Here is an 18,391-nt window from a genome sequence, read left to right as displayed (position 1 = left end):
GGGAGCCATGAGCCCCACCCAAGGCAGCTGGCCCTGCTTTGCAGGGTGAGAGACAAAATGCTACTTTATTAAAACAAAGGAACTTTTATTGGAGGTGAAGGACGAAGCTCTGGTCCATCAGCCACCCCTCAACTCCCAGCTGGTGAGTGGAGGGGAGTGGATCCATACACTATAAATACAGCAGTAGATGCAGGGAGCAGGTCGGGCCTTGGTGCAGCTCAATTGCTTCCCAACTGGAGCCCAGACACGCAGTGAGAGGGATGGATTTGTATTTCAGCTCACAAGACCTGAGTGAGAAACAGAGAGAGGAGGTTGAAACCAAGAGCAACCAGAGCTCTAACCCCCAAGAGGTACAGTTGAGCCCCTTTCCCTCCCCCCAGGGGAGACGCCCACACCACTCCCAAGGGACATGTGGAGTGCTCCTATGGCAGAGACTGAGAGTGTTCACTTCTAGTGCAAGAGCGAATGCTGCAGAAACGTTCTGGAGTAAAAGATCCACCCAAGCCCAATGTGAACTCAGCCAGCCCAGTCCATCTGGTTACTCCCCCCAAGCTAAATAGAACACTCACCCAGATAATCGTCCATAAGGGAACCGATAGCAAACTGCAAACCAAACAGAGAGATTAGTGCCGCTGCAAAGAGACTGTGAGAGTCACCCCTGCCTGCTCACCCCCAGCGTTCTAGCACCCCCTTGTGGGAGAGACTAGGAATGAATGAGCCAGCCCTCCTGCCCCACTTCTTACCGCGCCCAGACTAGGAGCGGTTGGGAGCTCCCCCACAGCCAGCCCTCATGCCCTGCTCCCTACAGCTCCCCTTGCTGGGAGAGGCTGGGGCTGTAGTAGCCAGGAGCTCCTGACCAGTTCATGGCTGAGAGTTGGGGATCTGCATGCACGCACACAACAGGCACAAAGCATATTTGAAGGAAGCACCAAAGACTCACAATGTCATTCTTATCCACTCTGGTCCCCACGATTTTCAACCGAATCTCATCATCCTGCTGGATCACGATGTCCTAGAGACATGCAGCACTAGAGTGAGACCCATTTACCAGCTTCCTGCCCTTCTCAGACAGACAGAGGCAGAAAAGGCTAAACACAGAGTTGCACTTAACTCCAGTAAATAAAGTATGTCTGATATGGGAGAAGCAAAATTCTCCCCCACCATCCACAAGCCTGCTCCAGGGGTCTCCCTTGCCCCCAGCTGGGTCTCCCTCCCTCTCCACACACCTCCACCACCCCCATTACATCCCAAGCTACCCGCAAAGCACTATCCACCTAGGACTCACCTCGTCCACTGTCTTGTAGCAGGGAGGGTTGGAGTTTGGGTCAAACTCCATCTCGGAGGGAATGGACTGAGAAGAGAACAGGAGTCAGTGAGGGAGGAGCTCCCCAAATATTACCCAACCCCTAACCTGTTCCCCAAGCTCCCCCTCCCCAGCACCCTGCTTACATGTCGAGATATGAAGCAGGACATGGGCCCGATCTCGGTGAAGAGCCCAACCTGTAGGAAGTGGAAGCAGTGATTCCATTAACACAGACATGGGAGTTATCCCGGTCTCCCACCAATAGCCACACCCACCTCCAGCCCCAAGACACCCACTGCTCACACCCCAGCATTCAGACACCACAGTCAGAGGCAGAACAGCCCTTGCACATCCCTTCCTGATCGGCTCTGGGGCTCCTAGCACAGGGGACCCACCCCCTGGCTTAGCTCCACAAATCCCCCTGTCCATCCCTTTCCTTCATGGGCCTTTAGGAGAACAGGATTGTTTGCATTGGCCACAACACTTGTATTTTAGCATTATGACAATGATGATAATCTAATCTCATGCATCAGATCTTCAGCCAGTCACCTGCAGGAGTCAGGAAGGAACATTGTCCTCCCAATGCACAATCTGGGTTGGACTGGGTTGGGGGTGGGCCCCCTGTACCTTTCTGTGAAGCATCAGAGATCAGCCACTGCTGAAGACGGGTCACAGGGCATAACGGGCCAGTGCTTTGAGGTGGTCCAGAGAATCCTTTTTCTAAATGCCTGGCTGGGGCACCATGCTCATATCACCAGACTGGGGGCCAGGAAGGAATTTCCTCCAGCCAGTCAGATTGGCATGGACCTTCAGAGCTGTTTGCCTTCCCTTGCAGCATGGTGTGTGGGTCGCTTGCTAGGATCATCTGGGCATATCTTGCCAAATCGATTCCCTGCCACTGCAGGGCCTTCCGGCATTGGTGGCTGCTCAGGCTCTCCTGTTCTCTCCCTGGGGCTCGCAATAATTTAGTCACTGAAGGACTCAAGTGAGTGGATTCAATGCAGGGGTATCCAGGTGAAATTCTCTGGCCTGTGTTATACGGGAGGGCAGAGGAGATGATGTAATGGTCCCTTCTGAGTTTACACTCCCCAAACCACAGCACTGTGTTACCTTGTTGACCTGCGTCACCACGGCATCCACCACCTCCCCCTTGAAGGGCCGGAAAACAATGGCCTTGTACTTGACGGGGTAGAGCACGAAGCCACGGCCTGGCTGGATGACACCTGCCCCAATGTTGTCAATGGTGGTGACTGCAATGACAAAGCCGTATCTGTGGGAGAGTGGGAACCAGCTGTTAGAGAGTGCCAAGGTAGAAGGAACGGGCCAGAGAAGGAGCAGAACTCCAGGGTCCTGTTACAGAGGGGGCTTCCCACACTCACCCCCAGGGGCTAGTCTTAGGGTCCCTCCAAAACAGCAACCCCCCTCCTTTTCCAACTCCCACTTCTTCCTTCCATGCATCTGCACCTGCCCTGCATCTCCCACCCCTTCCCTCCATTCCCACCACCGCACTGCTTCCCACTACCTCAACCCACATTCCCATCACCCCCAGCCTCGTTACCTCCATCCCTATCCCCCTCCAACCAAACAATGGCCTATTCTCCATACTCTCTTGCCCCTACTCACTTGCCCGTGCAGGTCCCCTCCACCTCCGTGAACAGCTTCTGCTTGACAGTGTTGAGGAGATTGGGCCCGAAGTAGCGGGGATGCAGCAGGATCTCATGCTCCAGGGAGATCTATGGAAGCAGGAAGAGGGTGAGGGTGCAAAGGAGAGACCTGCAACCGAGAGGGGCAGGGATGCAACCATCAGCCAGATCCTCCCTCCCCCACCTCACGGCAGACTGAACAGTGCACGATGGGGCAGGGCCTTAGTGCCCCCTCAGTCAGAGGGAACAGTGGCTAGCTGAGACCCCTGGATTTGGGGGGAGGTTCCCCGAGGCACAGGGAATGGTGCATGCTGGGGCTCTGGATGGGTGAGGGGAGAATGCTTCCTGGGGTCGCAGGAGAAGGCAGCTAACACACCTAGGGAGGTGCTTCTGGGAGGGGGGGGGTCGAGGAGCAACTGATTCCTGGAGAGAGAGCTGGGGGAACAACTGACCACCAGGTGGGGAGGCTGACCTACAGGGGGAGGGTTATCCAGGCCTTGGCAGGGGAAGCAACTAACGGGGGGGGGGTGCGGCTGACCCTGGGGCGAGGAGGGGAGAGGGTTGTCCAGACCCCAGCGGGGAGTAGCTGACTCCCGGGGTGGGGGGAAGCTTGTCGAGGCCCCGGCAAGGGGGGGCCGCTGACCCCGGCGGGGGCCCCGTCACTCACGTGATAAAACATCTTCCAAGCGGGCCAGGAGTGAGGACCGGCAGGAACCCGCCACAACCCCCTCCCCGAGCGCCTTCCGCACTGCTCCACGGGAGCCCCGCCCCGCAACGAAACAGAACCCGCTCGCGTTCTGCGCGCATGCGCTCCTTGCAGTCGCAGCGGCGGCTATAGTATCATGGCAGCCGCAGAGCGAGCGGCTGCCGCGTTGGCCAGAGGACGCCAGGGGGAGCTCGGGGTCTGGCAGGTGAGAGGGTAGGAGGGACACCGTGATTGACATCGCGAAAGGCGGGGCGCACAGTGATTGACAGGAAGCGAATTATACCAAATCCCCTTTATTGGGCAGTCACGTACAAAAATAAACTCTGGAAAGCGACATACCCGCCTCACGTGCCTGAGGCCTTGTCTACACTGGCAATTTACAGCACAGCAACTTTCTCGCTCACGGGTGTGAAAAAACTCCCCCCTGAGCCCAGCAACTTTCAGCGCTGTAAAGCACCAGGTAGCTCTGCCCCTTGTGGAGGTGGGTTTTTTTAAGAGCTCTCTCCCAAGGCTGTGCCACAACCACACAGTTCTTTAGCGTTGCCAGTGTACACTAGCCCTGAGTCAGCAGCTCCTGCCTACCCCCAGCACCACCCAGGCCGTCCCCCCAAGCCTGCTGTGGGAGCCCTGTAATTCCTCCCCCAAATCCCAGTCTGAGACCCCCACCCCCAAAATCTGTTTCTAACCAGGACTGCCCCACAAGACCTCACCCCCCTGAATCCCCACTCACAGGGAGCCACCCCCTTCAACTCCCTGAAATTCACCCACCAAGGGGGCCATGATACCCCTGCAACAAATTCCTGATCCTGGCTCCTGGGAGTCAAGTTCAGAGGGCTGCCCCTCACAGTATGTCACAGTTTTCTGTTGCCCTCCCCTCCCCCAGCACACCCCACTCTATACAGAACCCCCACCACCACTTCCCATTCCCAGTTCACACATAGCATCTTGGTTTGAGAGCACCCAGTGCTCAGATCCACACATGCATGTATGGACCCTGCCTCACATTAAAACACACACGCTCAGTCCCCTAAGCCACTTCTCTAAACTAGTGCAATATCCTCTATGGTAAGCAACACGATAAATGGATCAGCAGCCCTGGAAAGGGTGGGGGGAGACCCTCTCTGAGCCCTACCCCATGCCATGGGAGACTGACTCTGAGCCATAATTCCCCTGCTCCAGAGGAGACCATCTCTGTGCCCTATCAGCTCACAAAGAGATGTGAGAGCTTTGGAGGTCGACAGCCCTTGGCACTCTGAGACCAAGACCCTGTCGTCAAGGGACAGATTAAACTCAAACATTTTGCATTTAAGTGCCTTTAGGTGGCTGTGGCTCTTTGTTCCTCTAGCCCCTATGGCCACAGCTGTGGCACCCAGCTCTCAGTGCTAGCTGTATCTCTCTCCACACACCAAACTGTATTCCCCAAATCTAGAAATATCTGCATTAGTTCAACTACTAAAATGGCATCACAACTGGCAGGGCCACAGGACAAAGGCCCAGGCGCCTGCAACACAGCAAGCCACATTTAGCCATGGGGCGCTGCTGCAACCGGCCTCTCCATTCAGCCGTGGGGCAGCACCACTTTGCACTAGCTGGCAGCGTATGAACTACTTTTGTTCCTATTTCTTCCTGCCACTTCCCCAAGACCAATTTTCCTCCCCAGCCTTGAATGCAGGAGGCCAGGTTTCAATCCAGCACCTGTGAGTGGGACCTACCTAAAAAAAAAAAATACTGGTCATGAAACTGGAGAATTTCAGTTCCCAAATAAAATTTAAGGCTAGCTCCTCTCCCCGTGAAGGTGCCCATCCCTTCTGGGAGAGGGTTTTAGACCCTGAGACACGGATTTATTTTTCCTGCTGCTTGCTCCTCCCCTGCTCCACCCCTGCCCCTGAGACCCTCTTCCCTGCTGCTTGCTCCTCTTTACCCTCCCCGGAGCACCTCCTGTTAGTTGCTGAACAGCTGTTCAGTGGCCAGCCACAGGCCTCACCCAATAGCTGTGGCTGGTGGGTGCTGAGCACCCCCTATTTTTTTTTCTGTGGGTGCTTGAGCTCCAGAGCACCCACCAAGTTCATGCTTATGCTTGAGATTTAGCTAACGTCAGGGCCCCACACCCCCAGCTTCAGAGTGTAACCAGGAGGTAAGCACCAAGGCACTAGTGCCGACAGCCACGTGTTGGCATCCATGGCCCCCTTGGGTGTTTCATTGCTGCTGCCTGCACTGGTCCTTCTTTGGCTAGTGGGATCCCTCCCGGAGCAGGGGGAAACAGAAGCAGTCTGGTGCAAGCTGCCACAGCGCTGGATTTCCAAGGGAGGCTGCAAATATACATCCAGCTGAGGAGAGGTCCTGGGCCTGCCCTCAGTTCTTGGCGGCACAGCTGGGCTTGGGGCTGAGTGGCTGTGAGTAGGAAGAGCTCCAGTCCCGATGGAACACAGCCTCCAGCTGCTCCCGCAGGGTTAGCTGGGTAACCCCGGGGGCAGCCTCACTCTGGTTGATGATCAGCCCCACCCCTGCAGTGTTGGTGAAGTAATCCTCTGACCAGTTTGAGGTGCCTGTAAAGAGAGGCGCAAATGTCAAGCCTGCAGGGAATCAACACTGACACATTCAGGGGCCCCACCCTGCCCCGCTCTAACCCATTGAACCTCATTCCCCTCCCAGTTGTGGGGAAGAACCCCTTGAGTCCTGGCTCCCAACCTTCCCACCCATCACTGGACTTTGAGATGCTGTAACTGTTCCCAGTGATGGCTTCCTTGGACTCCTTAGCCCATGATTCCAGGCCCCTGGGCTGATCCCCCACCCCATGGCTGGGGAGGCACACACCAATGTAGGCCAGGCGGTCGGTCACCATGTACTTGTTGTGGTTGACACGGGAGAAGGGAATGAGTTTCTGCTCAACCAATGCAGGGACAACGAAGAGTTTCTGAAAGAGACAAAACACAAAGTCACCTTTGAGCCTACAGGCCCAGCATGTCCTGGTATAACCTACAAAGGATGTTTTAGGTTAATAAATAAGTATAAGTTAAGCTAACTTAGGCCCAAAACCTAAGTGTAGAGGAGTATGAGAAACGGACGTTGCTAGTGTGAGATAGTAAGAGTTAGCAAGGACACAACTCTGGTCTATGTTACTGTTATGTTGTGCTTATAACTGGTTTGAGCAAGGTTTGTAATAAATGTTTTCAAGAATTGTAAATATTTTATTAAAATGCTATCTATATTGATAGTATGGGAAGGCCATTGGTGCAGATCTTAATTTAAATAATGTGTAATGTAAAGAGCCAATAAGGAGGTGGTGGAAATATAATTATGGTAATGAGCAGTTTAAAGTTAATTAATATTACAGTATGTAAGGGGACTGTTGTCCCTTTACTAAAACTCAGTGGGGTTTTTTTGGTTGGCTAGTTCCCAGTACCAAAAGGAAGGGGAAGGGTCGATGGGAAATCAGAACCCTGAAAGTCCCCAGGAACAATGAGGAGAGGCTAATGCTCCAGGTCAGCCTGATTGACAGGGCGGGTAGGCTAATGAGGGCGTCAAGAGGCGGGAGAGGGTCCCATCCTCCGTGTGAGCTGGAATTGTCTGGGTCAGACAGAGTGGCGAGCTAAGGAGAGAGCAGGGGTCAGAGGTGAGCTGGGGAGCACCCAGAGCCGTGCCAGCCAGAGACGCGGCCCAGTGCTAAGAGCAGAGCCACAGAAGCAGCCCACAGAGCAGACCTGTGCTGAGAGGAGAGCTGCAGCAACCAGAGCCAGAGAGGCCAGAAAAAGCATCCCAGGGGGCTGGAGCCAGAGCAGCATCAGTGCTGAGGCAGTGTGGAGCTGGGGCTGGAACAGTCCGGAGCTGGGTGCGGTGAGCAGCTGGGGAGAGTGAGGAAGACCTTGGGCAGAGGGCCCAGCGCAGGGAGTGGGATTGTAACCCCAATGGGGGGGCTGACACTGTGAAGGGTCTGCCACCTGAAGCCTGAAGGTGTGTGGCCACCGCCAGAGCAAGTGTCCGACCTGCAGCATCCCTGCAGCACAGCCAGGACCTGAGGAAGAGGCCTGGGACTTGTGAGGAACAGACTGAACTTCCCTTACATTCCAGAGACACTGGTTGTGATGTCCCTGTGCCACAGGGGTGATGTGTTTTCCTTTAACTTTTCCCATTTTTTCCTTATTTTTTTTAATATTGATTGCTGTTTAATAAATTGTATTTGCTTTGAATTGTATGTAATGATCAGTGGGTCAGGGAAGTGTCCAGTGCAGAGAGACCACCCCAGAGTGGCTGAGCACCCTAGCCCCTGCCCTACGTGATCACAAGGTTGGGGGTTGATCCCCACAGGAATCCTGAGCCCAGTCTTCTTGGGGTTATGAGGACTCTGCCATACAGGAGAGTGGAAGGGGAGGCCTTGAGGTCAGGCAGACCTCTGGGTAAAGCAAGTGGGAGCGAGGACTCAGATCCTTTCACTAGTCCATTTCAGCAGGGTAGTGTATAAGCCAGGAAAGTTCCCCACAATAGTGGGCCTACTCCCCCGCTTACATACCATAGATTACAAAAGGAGTAGTTTTGCTAAATTGCTTGAGAGCTCCAATTAATGTCAAAAGGGTACCATTAGGTTCCAGGATTATAAGGCTGTACTTCGCTCTGATGTCAGTGGACTGATCACCCACTGATACACTATTTCATCTCTGAGTGTAAGTAAGGTCAGGGCTACACTTAAAATGCTGCACCAATGCAGCTGCACCGTTATAGTGTTTCAGTGACGACGCTACTATGCTGATGGGACAGCTTCTGCCATCGGCATAGTTAATCCACCTCCGTGAGCGGCAGCAGCTATGTTGATGGGAGAAATCCTCCCGTTGACATCACACTGTCTACACAGGGATTAGGTCAGTATAACTGCATCGCTCAGGGGTTTAGATTTTTCATACCACTGAGCAATGTAATTATTCCAATGTAAGTTTATAATGTAGACCTGGCCTAAGATTGTAGTATTGTGTAAGTGATAACCACATGCCTGTTTGCTTATCTAAGGATTTTTCTTTTTAATAAAGTTTGGTTGTAGCATTCAAAGTTTCACCTAGTGGTCCTCTACTAAATACATTTTCTGTAACTGACTAGAGGCTCAAAACTAAGATGGGTTTTATTGCACTTTAGCTTTACCAACTTAATATTAATTGAAAACTTTTCAACACAAAGGTTGCAGAAGATTACACAGGTAATATCTGACCTCTGGCCAATGCAGGGCACTGACAGAGAGGGAGCTTCCTACCAGCTGGCCCCTGGGCTGAGTCATGGAGCAGAAAGGTCCCCTCAGGTCCCAGCCAGCCCCAGCCCTGGGCACTTCAGGTTCCTATTCCTGCACCACTCCAGGACTCACCACTTCGATCGGGCAGCCCAGGGGTTCCTGGCTGAGGACACTGAGCGACTCCAGGAACAGGAACATGGACTGGTCCGAGTGCTGCCAGCAGCTGATGAGCAACCTCACCTTCACGTGCCTGTTGCAGGCTGCAGCACGCAGTGCATCATCAATGACCGGCCAGAACCTGGAGGGCAGCCCGAGAAGACCAGGTCAGGGGACAGGACACCTCACATCCAACAGCCCCCCACCCATAGCTCCCCAAATGCCCCGACCCTGGGCCACAGCCTCACAACTGCTCAGCCCCCAGGCCCCAGTCCTCAGGCCACGGTCCCCCAACTGCCCACCCTCTGGGTCAGAGCCCCTCAACTGCCCTCCCCTCTTCCCAACGAGCCCAGTCCCTAGGTCATAGCCCAGCCCTTAGGGCCCAGCCCCCCAGTAACAGCTCCCCACCTTGCCCTCCCCCTAGCCATTTATCTGACGTTCACTAGTGCCAGCCTGTGTCTGACTCTCCATCTCTCCTCCCCACCCTCGCTGTCTGCAGAGCTCAGGTTGTCCCTGCCACCAGCCTCATGGGGGAGGATAGCATGGGACTCCCAGATGTGTCTAGAAGGGACAGCGTGAGGGGAGCTGGCTGCCTGAACCCCACCTCCAGCCTGCACATCCTCTGGCCCCCACCTCTTGGGCTGGCAGAAGGTGCACTGGGGCACATAGTCCATCACCGAGATGTAGACAAAGGCCTGGGCATCCTGAATGGTGCTGACAATGGCTGTGAGGTCTGGAGTACGGCCCATGGAGCAGAGGGCAGGAGGGGAGCTCTGCAATCCAAACAAACACAGATACAGAGACAGGTAGGATGTGTCACAGCACAGAATCCAGGAGCAAATGACGGGGCCTTCTGGGGGCCAGAATCCCACAGGGTCAGTATGTGTCACAGCACAGACTCTGTGGAGCGAGTAACAGGGCCTCCTGGGACAGGGAGAGGCCTCTGGCAGGGAGTCCTAGGTGGCTGCTCCCCATGCACTGGAGAGCCATCCAGTCCCCGTGCAACCCCCAGCAGTGCCAGCAGGCAGTGGCTGAGCAGTGGGCCCCAGGATGGCAGAGGAGGTATCGGGACACACAGAGTCCAGGAAGCAGCTACGATGATCTGCCCGTCCCAACAGAGCCTACATGGACACTTACAGAGAGGTACAGTTCTGCACTGCTGCCATTGAGCTGCAGCTTCAGGGGGCGGCTGCGGCTGGACTGCGCGGAGACGTAAGCCGGCCACACCGTCGGGAGTGAGGCCCCCTGCCCTCCGAGTGCACGGTACATGGCGAAGATCCGGTGCAGGTCACCAGCCACACAGCTGCAGTTGTAGAGCACAGCACCCAGCTCCTTCACCTGCAAGGCAGGGGTGTTTGGGAACAGCCACACAGCAAACGTGACCTTGCCCCAGCTCCAACAGGAGCCCCAGGCTGAACTCTAAACCCCAGGAGAGTGAATGCAGCCCCAGTGGGCAACCAGCCTCACTGCCCAACTCCAACATGAGTCCCAGCTCCAGTCCTAACCCTGCCTCACAGGGACCCAGGACAGTGAACCCCAGTCCCTGTGAGCACTCAGTCCCCCTCGCAGTACCTGTGTCAGTGAGCAACAGTCCCTGTGAGCAAACCTCCCCCCTGCCCACCTCCCCTCTTCCCACACCCTCCCCCGAGTGCCAGTCCCTCTGAGTACATGTCCCCTCTGTCTGCCCTTTACCCGCTGTGGTACCTGTGTCAGCGAGCGCCAGTCCATGTTGGCACTGCCAATGTAGACGTGCTTGCCATCCACCACCCAGAACTTGGTGTGCATAATCCCTCCAGTCAGGTGCTCCAAATCCACATACTTTACGTCTGCACCTGCAGGGGGCACCAGCAGAACAGTGGCCATCACACAGAGACATCCTTTCCCGCTTCTCTCAGCCTGGCTACCCCAGCTCAGCTGCGTAGGGTCTTGTCTGCCCCTTTCCTAGAGCTGACACTTCCCCTCATGCCCCTATCCCCATGCAGGCTCAGGGGCTGTCCCAACCCCTATATTACCTTTGCTGGCCAACTCTTCGGTTTCCCAGTCAGACTTCTGGGGGCTGTTCACAGCAATGTTCAGCTTCACCCCCCGAGAGGGAAGGTCCCGCAGCTTCTCCAACACCTGCCTGCCCTGCAGGGAGTAGCATGAGTGTTATGGCTTAGCAACCCCTTCCCTCTCACCCCAGAACAGGAGCAGACAAGGGCTCCTTCTGCCTGCACCGAGCCCCACCTGCCAGGATGAGGGTTCTTCCTCCTGCATGTCTGAGTCCCGGAGAGTGAAGTAGAAAGCTGCGATGTCCACAGAGTGGTTGGCTGCATCCAACAGGTCCATCCAGGCCTGGAAAATGGGGAGGTGGCGGGGGCTGGAGCGGCTGTAATCCAGGCCCACAGGGATGCTTTCCACCAACACCAAACTGCAGCAGCCACAGAGAGAGAGGAGAGATGGGCAGGGTTAGGAGACAGACACCTGAACAGGGGTAGCGAGGGCATCAGTACTTGCCAGGACAAGCAGAGACCAGAGCAAAATCCAGCTCCCTTCTACTCCAAGCATCTGCTTAGTCCGAGGGCAAGCAGAGCCATCTGCCACTGCCTGCAGAGTCTGTGCTGTCACTATGTGCTACAGCCCACCACCTCCATGTGACACCTGCAGATCTGTGCAGTCACTACGCCCCTGCTAATGACCACCACCTCCGTGTGACATCCTGCCCCTGCAGGATCCCTTACCTGCACTGCGGGCTGCACTCCTCCTCTGGCTCTTTCCACGGGCTGGCGACATGGCTCCAGCCCAGCTGCCACTGCCCCATCAATCCCAGGACAGAAACAGGGCTGCTGTGCTCCCACAGGAGCCAACCAGAGAAGCCCAAGATGAGCAGGAAGGGAAGAAGGATGCAGCAGGTGGAGGAGAAAAGGAAATGCTAACAAGAAAGAGAACAGCGCTTAGTGGGGAGCCCTGCCTGGGGCAGGAACCAACATAACAAAGGGACAACTCTCCAGGAGCCCCATGGCAACCAGCCTCACCACCCAATGCCCAACTCCAACATGAGTCCCAGCTCCAGTCCTAACCTGCCCACAGGGACCCAGGACAGTGAACCCCAGTCCCTGTGAGCACTCAGTCCATGGACAAGGACCCATATCTGTGTCCACCCAACCCTTTCAGGGACAGGACAGGGGCTGGTTGGACCAGGTCTGCTTTCTTCCAAGTAGCAGTGTTCAGAACCCAATGCTGCAGGGAAAGGTTGCTGAGCACAGTGCTCTCCATGGCAGGGAATGCTCCATCCAGCAGCGGTTGAGCCAATGATGCCCTCTCGGAGGCCGAGACTGCCCCCCAGCCAGTGTGAGAAGGCAACTGAGTACTTACTTCCCTGACTGTGGCATTAGGGTATGGCTCTGAGGGGAACTGCCATGGCTGTCAGGAAATGGGTCAGCTGTTTAAAGGGAGACTCTGCTAGGCACCCAGTGCAAAGAGGCACAGGGACAAGGAAGGGAGCCTGGTGCTACAACTGGACATGGAGCAGGGAGCTCAGCAAATGGAGTGCCCAGATACTCCAGTGCAGAGATGTGAATCTCTCCCTTACCTTGCTCGGGTTCCCTGTGCTCTTGGGTCTGGGGGCTGGTGGTGTGAGTGCTGCAGTTTCTGTCCACATCGCCAAGCCTGGTGTTCCATGGGCAACGCGCCGCACCCTGGGAGTATCTGTCTCTGTCAGGCGCGACATCCCAGGTGCCACACTCCGCAGTCTGGGAGCTGCACTCTGCCTACTGGGGGTGATGATCTGTGCCCCGTCCTGCAACCTGGGCGCCCCACCCTGTAGCCTAGGGAGACTGCTGGATGCCCCGCCTTGCAGCCAGAGGGCTGTGCCCTGCAGCCTGGGAGTGTTGCTGGCCGCTTTGCCCTGCAGCCTGGGGGCCGTGATCTCCATGACAGTGGCTGTCTCTGAGTCGGGCAGTGCAGTCTCCAGCACCTGCAGTTGGGCTCTCTCATCTCTGAACTCTTGCCAGTCCAGGTTCAGCTTCTGCAGTGGGAGACAGCCAATCCAAAGGGTGGTCCTTAGTCTGGCTGAGAGAGAGGAAGCCCCCGGTCCCCCAAGCATTGTCTCTCTGGTACAAGGATAAGAATGGCCTAAAACAGCACTGAGCAATAGAGGGGTACAAGCTGGGGGAGTGGGAGCTGCAGAGCCTGAGACCTGGGATCAGCCACTACCTGTGCCTAATGTGAGGGTCTGCTAGCCAGCCACAGTGAGGCTGCTCCACGTCCCACCTAGAGTGAGCTGGGTGGCATCAGCAAGAGCCACAACCCAAGATCCCTATTACACATTGGAGGGCCAGACTGTCCCTGGGGCTACAGGCCTCGGGGGCGCAGGGAATGGGATACGGGGCTTTCACTGATAAAGCGCCCCAGCTCTGATCCAGCCCCAGCATGGAGGGACTGGCTGGCTCAGTCAGGTTGGGCGTGGGAGAAGTGGCCTTTTGCTGCTAGGGACATCAGCTCCGATCCAGCCTTAGCATCAGGGAGGACTGGTTGGCTCAGGAGGCTGAGGAATGGGACATGGGGCCTTTTCTCTCTAGGGGGAGCTAGCTCCAATCCAGCCCCAGATCAGTAGTGACTGAAACCCATTCTAATCTGATAGCTGTTTGCTGACCCCAGCCCGTCAGGCAGATGTCCCCAGCACAACTGTTCCTGACTGGTCTCACTGTGGGCAGCCTCAGCAGAAGGGACTGTGGAGACAGAACACCCCTCTCACCTCTAGGGGGAAAACCAAGATGGCTGAGGCATAGGGGCTAGAGAAGGGAGGGACCACATTACCTCTTTCTCCCCTGAGCTCTCACTTTGGGTGGGGAAAAGCTCCTCTTTTTCTTCATCCTCCTCTGAGATCTGCAGCCTCTTCAGCCTCACATAGGGTGACTGGAAGGGAAACAGAAATAGCCAGATATCAGCTCTGCCAGAGGCTGCACGGTTCCTGAGAGATGCTGCATGGGACTAATGGACACAGCGGCCCATCTGTGTAGGTCTGCACAGCACCAAACCTCCTATCCCTGTGGAGCACTGGGAGGGGCTAACCCACCAGTAACCACTAGGGGTGAGAGAGAATGGGGGAGCGGATCACTCCAGACCCAGACATGCAAACCAGCACAGACAAGACAGAATGACTCACCAAGTGGGCATCTTGGTCCAGTGCTGCCCATCTATTGCTCCTGGAAGGCTCCAGCCTCGCTGCTGGCTTCCGGGAGAGGCCTCTCTTCATCACGGTCCTAGTGGGTTCATCCTTGAGCTGGGGCAGTGGAGGCTCCCTGGTTAATATTGGCAAGGGCTCCATGGCTGGCCCAGTTGAGGGCTCCATGGCTGGCATGGAGGTAGGGTCACTGGCTGGAGTGGGCGATGGATCCCGGGCCAGAGTGAGATGCAGTTTGTGGGCCTTGATGCTGGCCCGGGGCTGCAGGACGAGAGGAAAGCTCCCTCCCTCAGCACTAGGAACCTCTCTTAGGACCTGTAGAGGAGTGTGGGGCTCTGGTTAATATTCCTCTCCCAGGTAGAATAGGAGCTGGACACTGATGGTGGGAGCTGCCCACATCTGCAGGCTCAATTTCATCAGAGATTACAAATTAACAAGGGATTGTAATGTACAGTGCTGTTAATCCTCATTACATTTGGCACTTTACCTAAAGCCTCAGCTCCTGTAAGAATTAAAAGAGTAAGTTTCTAGCCCTCGTGATTACAGAGAAAAGCCTGAAAACCTAACCCAGTTATGCTCCTAACGGTCCCTAGATGTGACCTGGGCATGACCCTAAGGGCTCAAATGAAAAGGAACATACATTTATTCTTGTTTTTAAGTTTTATTGTTTCTTGGGGCTGGTCAGAGGTGAACTGGTCCTTTAAGGGGGAGGAGGGGCTCAGCCTCACCTGTGCTAAATTTAGTCCACTTCCTCAGATGAAGGGACAGAGACCAGGGGACCATGATGATGGCATGTAACTAGAAACCAGGCCTGCTGGGGAACATAAGGGGCAGCCACAGCGTGGTTGGGGAGGGCATATGTATTTGTTGAGGAATAAGTCTAAGTTGCAGGGAATAGAAGCCTATTAAGAGGGCTGAAGCACTATAAGCAAGCGGAAGCCCTGATAAACTGAAAGACGTCGGGGGGAGGTTTTATAGTACTGAACCACCCCCAGAAGAAGAGCAATACTGTGAAAACACCAGCTGTGGTGGGTGGTTTGCTGTGAGATGGAAGAAAAACTGAGACAGTGGGAGGGCCTGAAGCCAGACTGTGTAACCCTGCTACCTGGCCTGCCTCTTGATTGGCTCGTGTTTTTGGGGTTGGCAATACTGGATTTAGAACAGCAAGACCCTGTGCCTCAGGGTAACAAACCATCAGGAAGGAGAGGACAAACCTCTCTCCAGTATAGTTCCCTAATGGTGCTGGGTGAGAGACTTCCCCCAAGGTAACTCCAAATCCCAGGTAAGAAATTGCCCCTTGGCTGAAAGCTTGTTCTTGGCACAGAGGGGTGTTTTCTTTGTAAGATGAACTTTGGTCACTTTGCCTTTTAAGATTAAAAGAAAAAAAAAAACCTTCAGTCCTAGCCCACCTGCGGTGGCTCTGCAGGCAACGGAAGAGCTGGTGGGTTTGTGACACCACAAGGGATAAGGAAGTGAAACCCAACTCTGAGCAGGGAGAAGGTTTTTATTCAGGCTGTTTAAAACCCTCGGTGGATTGCTGACACTTCTTTCACCCTAACACTATGGAGAGGGGAGCTCTAAGGCATAGGGAGGCAGCATGTTTTAGTGGATAGGTCACTGGATTTGGGTCTAGTCCTGGGTCTGCCAAAAACATGATCTTGGGTAAATCTCTGTTTCCCCTCCCAGCCTTTGTCAAGTTACAGTGTGAGCTTTCCAGGGCAGGGAGTGGCTCTTGCTGTGTGTTTATAAAGCACCTATCTCTGCAGAGTCCTGATCTTGGCTGGAGTCTAGGCAATACAGTGTCACAGATTTTAGAGCCACAAGGGACCATTCTGACCTCCTGCATAGCACAGACCTGAGACCCTTGTACAGTAGTTTCTGCCTCAAGTCCAGAACTAGCACTGGCTGGAGATTTTTTGACAAAACACTTCAGCCAAACAATGTCAGAACGCCAACTGTTCCTGAAAAGGTATTGGGTTTAATGAATTTCCTGCTTTGGAGGAAAAGAAATGTCAAGGAGGAAAAACAAATTGGGAAGTTGCTGAACTATCCCCCTCTCAAAACAAAGTTCTGGTTTTTGTTTTGAAATTAACTTCATTTACAATGAAAAAAGGTGGAGGAAGAAAAGTCAGGGTTCTCAGAAGGAAATAGTTTGATTAACGCAAAGCAAAAAAATTCACATGACTTTGGCCTGATGCAGGAGGGTTTTTTACTCTTCAAAACTGAAAATTCTCTAGATCATTTCCCACTCAACTGTACCCCATAATGGCTGGTTGAGCAAAAGCAGAACTCCTAGAAAAATCATCCAGTCATAAGGAAAAGGCTGCAGGTGATGAGCGATCCACCATGAGGCTGTGTAAATTGTTCTAATGGCTAATTACACCAACTGTTAAAAGTGCCTTTCTTCTAGTCCAAGTATTCAACTCCCAATTATTGGATTGCATTCTGCCTTTGACAGCTAGATTCAAGAGCCCTCTGGGGTTAGAAAACTCCCCCCCCCCCCCATGCACGCAGTTAGATTGTCATCAACTCACCAGAGTTTTCTCTTGGATTAAAAAAATAAAGCGCCTAGGAGCATGAAACTCAGGCCTGGGCTACACCTAAAACTTGGCTTGATCTAGCTGCCTGCCTCCGGGTTGTGAAAAAGTCACACCCTGGAGACAGTTAAACTAACCTAAACCTTGGGAGTGACGCCCCTAGGCTGCTGGAAGGGGGATTTGCTACAGCGACAGACCCAGCCATTCGGTGGGAGCCCACGCAGCGCTGCAGCAAGCGGGGAGGTCACCGCCGGGGAGCGGCATGTCCCGGGGCCGCCGGGCTGTAGGGCAGGCACAGCCGAGAGCAGCGCAGCTTTTCCACAGCTTGAATCTTTCCGGTCCGGGCCCCTCTCCCGGGTCTGCACTCGCCCAGGGCAGGGGGGCCCTGGCGCTATGACAAACCCGCGGACCGCGCGCCTCACCCACCGAGCGGCAGCGGCCGGGGGCGGGGGAGCGGAGACCGGGCTCTAGCTGCCCTGCGCCGAGCCCCGGTATTGCTGGCCCCGCAGGTGACAGGCCGAGCTCCGAGTGCCAGGTTGCTCCAGAGGCCTCAGCCGGGCGCCCCGGGGGGCCGTGGTGCTAGCTGGGTCGGGGGCCTCCCCGCACCCCCTGCAACCCGCTGAGGGCCTGGGGCAAAACGGCCTGGGGCCGGGCCAGGGCGGCAACGGCCGCGCTCGGAGCCGGGGCCGCCCTGCCGGACCCGCGGGGCTCCCCGATCCCCGCCCCCTCGAAGCCCCCGGCCGAGGCGCCCCCCGCTCTCACCGGCTCCTCCGCGCTACCGTGCGCCAGGCGCATAGAGCGCCTCACGGGAGTCCCCGCGCGCAGCGACCCCCGTCTCCTCATGCCGGGCGGGCAAGTGGCGGGGACGGAAGGGGCGGGCCCGGCTCCCGCGCCCGTTGACATTCAAACCCCGGGGGCTGGTTTGAAATGACAGCTGGCAACGCGCCGGCCTGCGCCCGCGGCGCGGCTCCCCCTGGCGGCCCAATCCCCGCCCTCCCGGGACAGGCGCCACCCCCGCCCGCAGGGGAAACGACCCCCACCCGAGCCGCAGGGAGCCCAGCCACAACAGGAGGCGCCCATCAGCCGCTGCAGCCCCCGGGAGCGGAGCAGGGACCCCTAAGGAGGGGCCGGGACACACCGTCGGGTATCGGCTGCCTGGTGCCCCAGGGGACTTTCAGGGGCAGCCCCGAGGGGGCAGCAGACTCCGCTGCACCGGGGGGAGCAGCGCATGGCGGGGAGGGGGACACGGCTGAGGGAGCGCAACGACCACTTGAAAAAACAGACTATTCCTGCGCTGCCCCGCAACCTCAAGGGAATATATATTGATAGCTCAGTGGTTTGAGCATTGGCCTGCTAAACCCAGGGCTGTGAGTTCAATCCTTGAGGGGGCCATTTAGGGATCTGGGGCAAAAATGGGGGATTGGTCCTGCTTTGAGCAGGGGCTTGGCTAGATGACCTCCTGAGGTCCCTTCCAACCCTGATATTCTATGATCTCCGCCTCAGGCACCCCGCCTCTCCCTCACACACACCCCTCCCTCATCCGCTACTATGGAGACCGAAGTCCCGCCCCCACACCAAATGGTGGGCAAGATTATTCACCAATCACCAGGCGGAACTGGTGGAGTGACACCAGGCGTTGACCAATCAGAGAGAGGAAGCGAGTCTGACCA

General features: G+C 55.7%; 2 protein-coding genes across 3 annotated transcripts; both read right to left on the bottom strand.

Moving 5' to 3' along the window:
- Window positions 1–64: 64 nt before the first annotated feature.
- On the bottom strand, window positions 65–3,755 carry POLR2G (RNA polymerase II subunit G). Its single transcript, XM_084634755.1, has 8 exons — window positions 3,614–3,755; window positions 2,927–3,036; window positions 2,414–2,573; window positions 1,450–1,500; window positions 1,286–1,351; window positions 941–1,012; window positions 570–603; window positions 65–287 (listed from the first exon to the last, which is right to left on the bottom strand). Exons 1-8 carry the CDS (start codon window positions 3,623–3,625, stop codon window positions 274–276), a joined length of 519 nt encoding a protein of 172 aa, XP_084490881.1. The 5' UTR covers window positions 3,626–3,755; the 3' UTR covers window positions 65–273.
- Window positions 3,756–3,929: 174 nt separating this feature from the next.
- LOC311524041 (5'-3' exonuclease PLD3-like) lies at window positions 3,930–17,614 on the bottom strand. 2 transcript variants are annotated; one of them, XM_084634753.1, is made up of 13 exons: window positions 17,484–17,614; window positions 14,167–14,499; window positions 13,818–13,916; window positions 12,592–13,026; window positions 11,741–11,931; window positions 11,247–11,430; window positions 11,033–11,147; window positions 10,725–10,852; window positions 10,158–10,358; window positions 9,654–9,793; window positions 8,997–9,162; window positions 6,467–6,566; window positions 3,930–6,198 (listed from the first exon to the last, which is right to left on the bottom strand). In XM_084634753.1, exons 1-13 carry the CDS (start codon window positions 17,562–17,564, stop codon window positions 6,005–6,007), a joined length of 2,367 nt encoding a protein of 788 aa, XP_084490879.1. In that variant the 5' UTR covers window positions 17,565–17,614; the 3' UTR covers window positions 3,930–6,004. The 2 variants fall into 2 exon arrangements, with proteins under 2 accessions (XP_084490879.1, XP_084490880.1); XM_084634754.1 differs by having other exon boundaries at window positions 14,167–14,583; window positions 17,484–17,606.
- Window positions 17,615–18,391: the final 777 nt, after the last annotated feature.

Source organism: Lepidochelys olivacea (genome assembly GCF_965140295.1).
Source record: "Lepidochelys olivacea isolate rLepOli2 genome assembly, chromosome: 7".
Taxonomy (NCBI): Eukaryota; Metazoa; Chordata; order Testudines; family Cheloniidae; genus Lepidochelys; species Lepidochelys olivacea.
The sequence above is the reverse complement of the archived record's forward strand: the minus strand, read 5'-3'. Positions and strand labels throughout refer to the sequence as shown.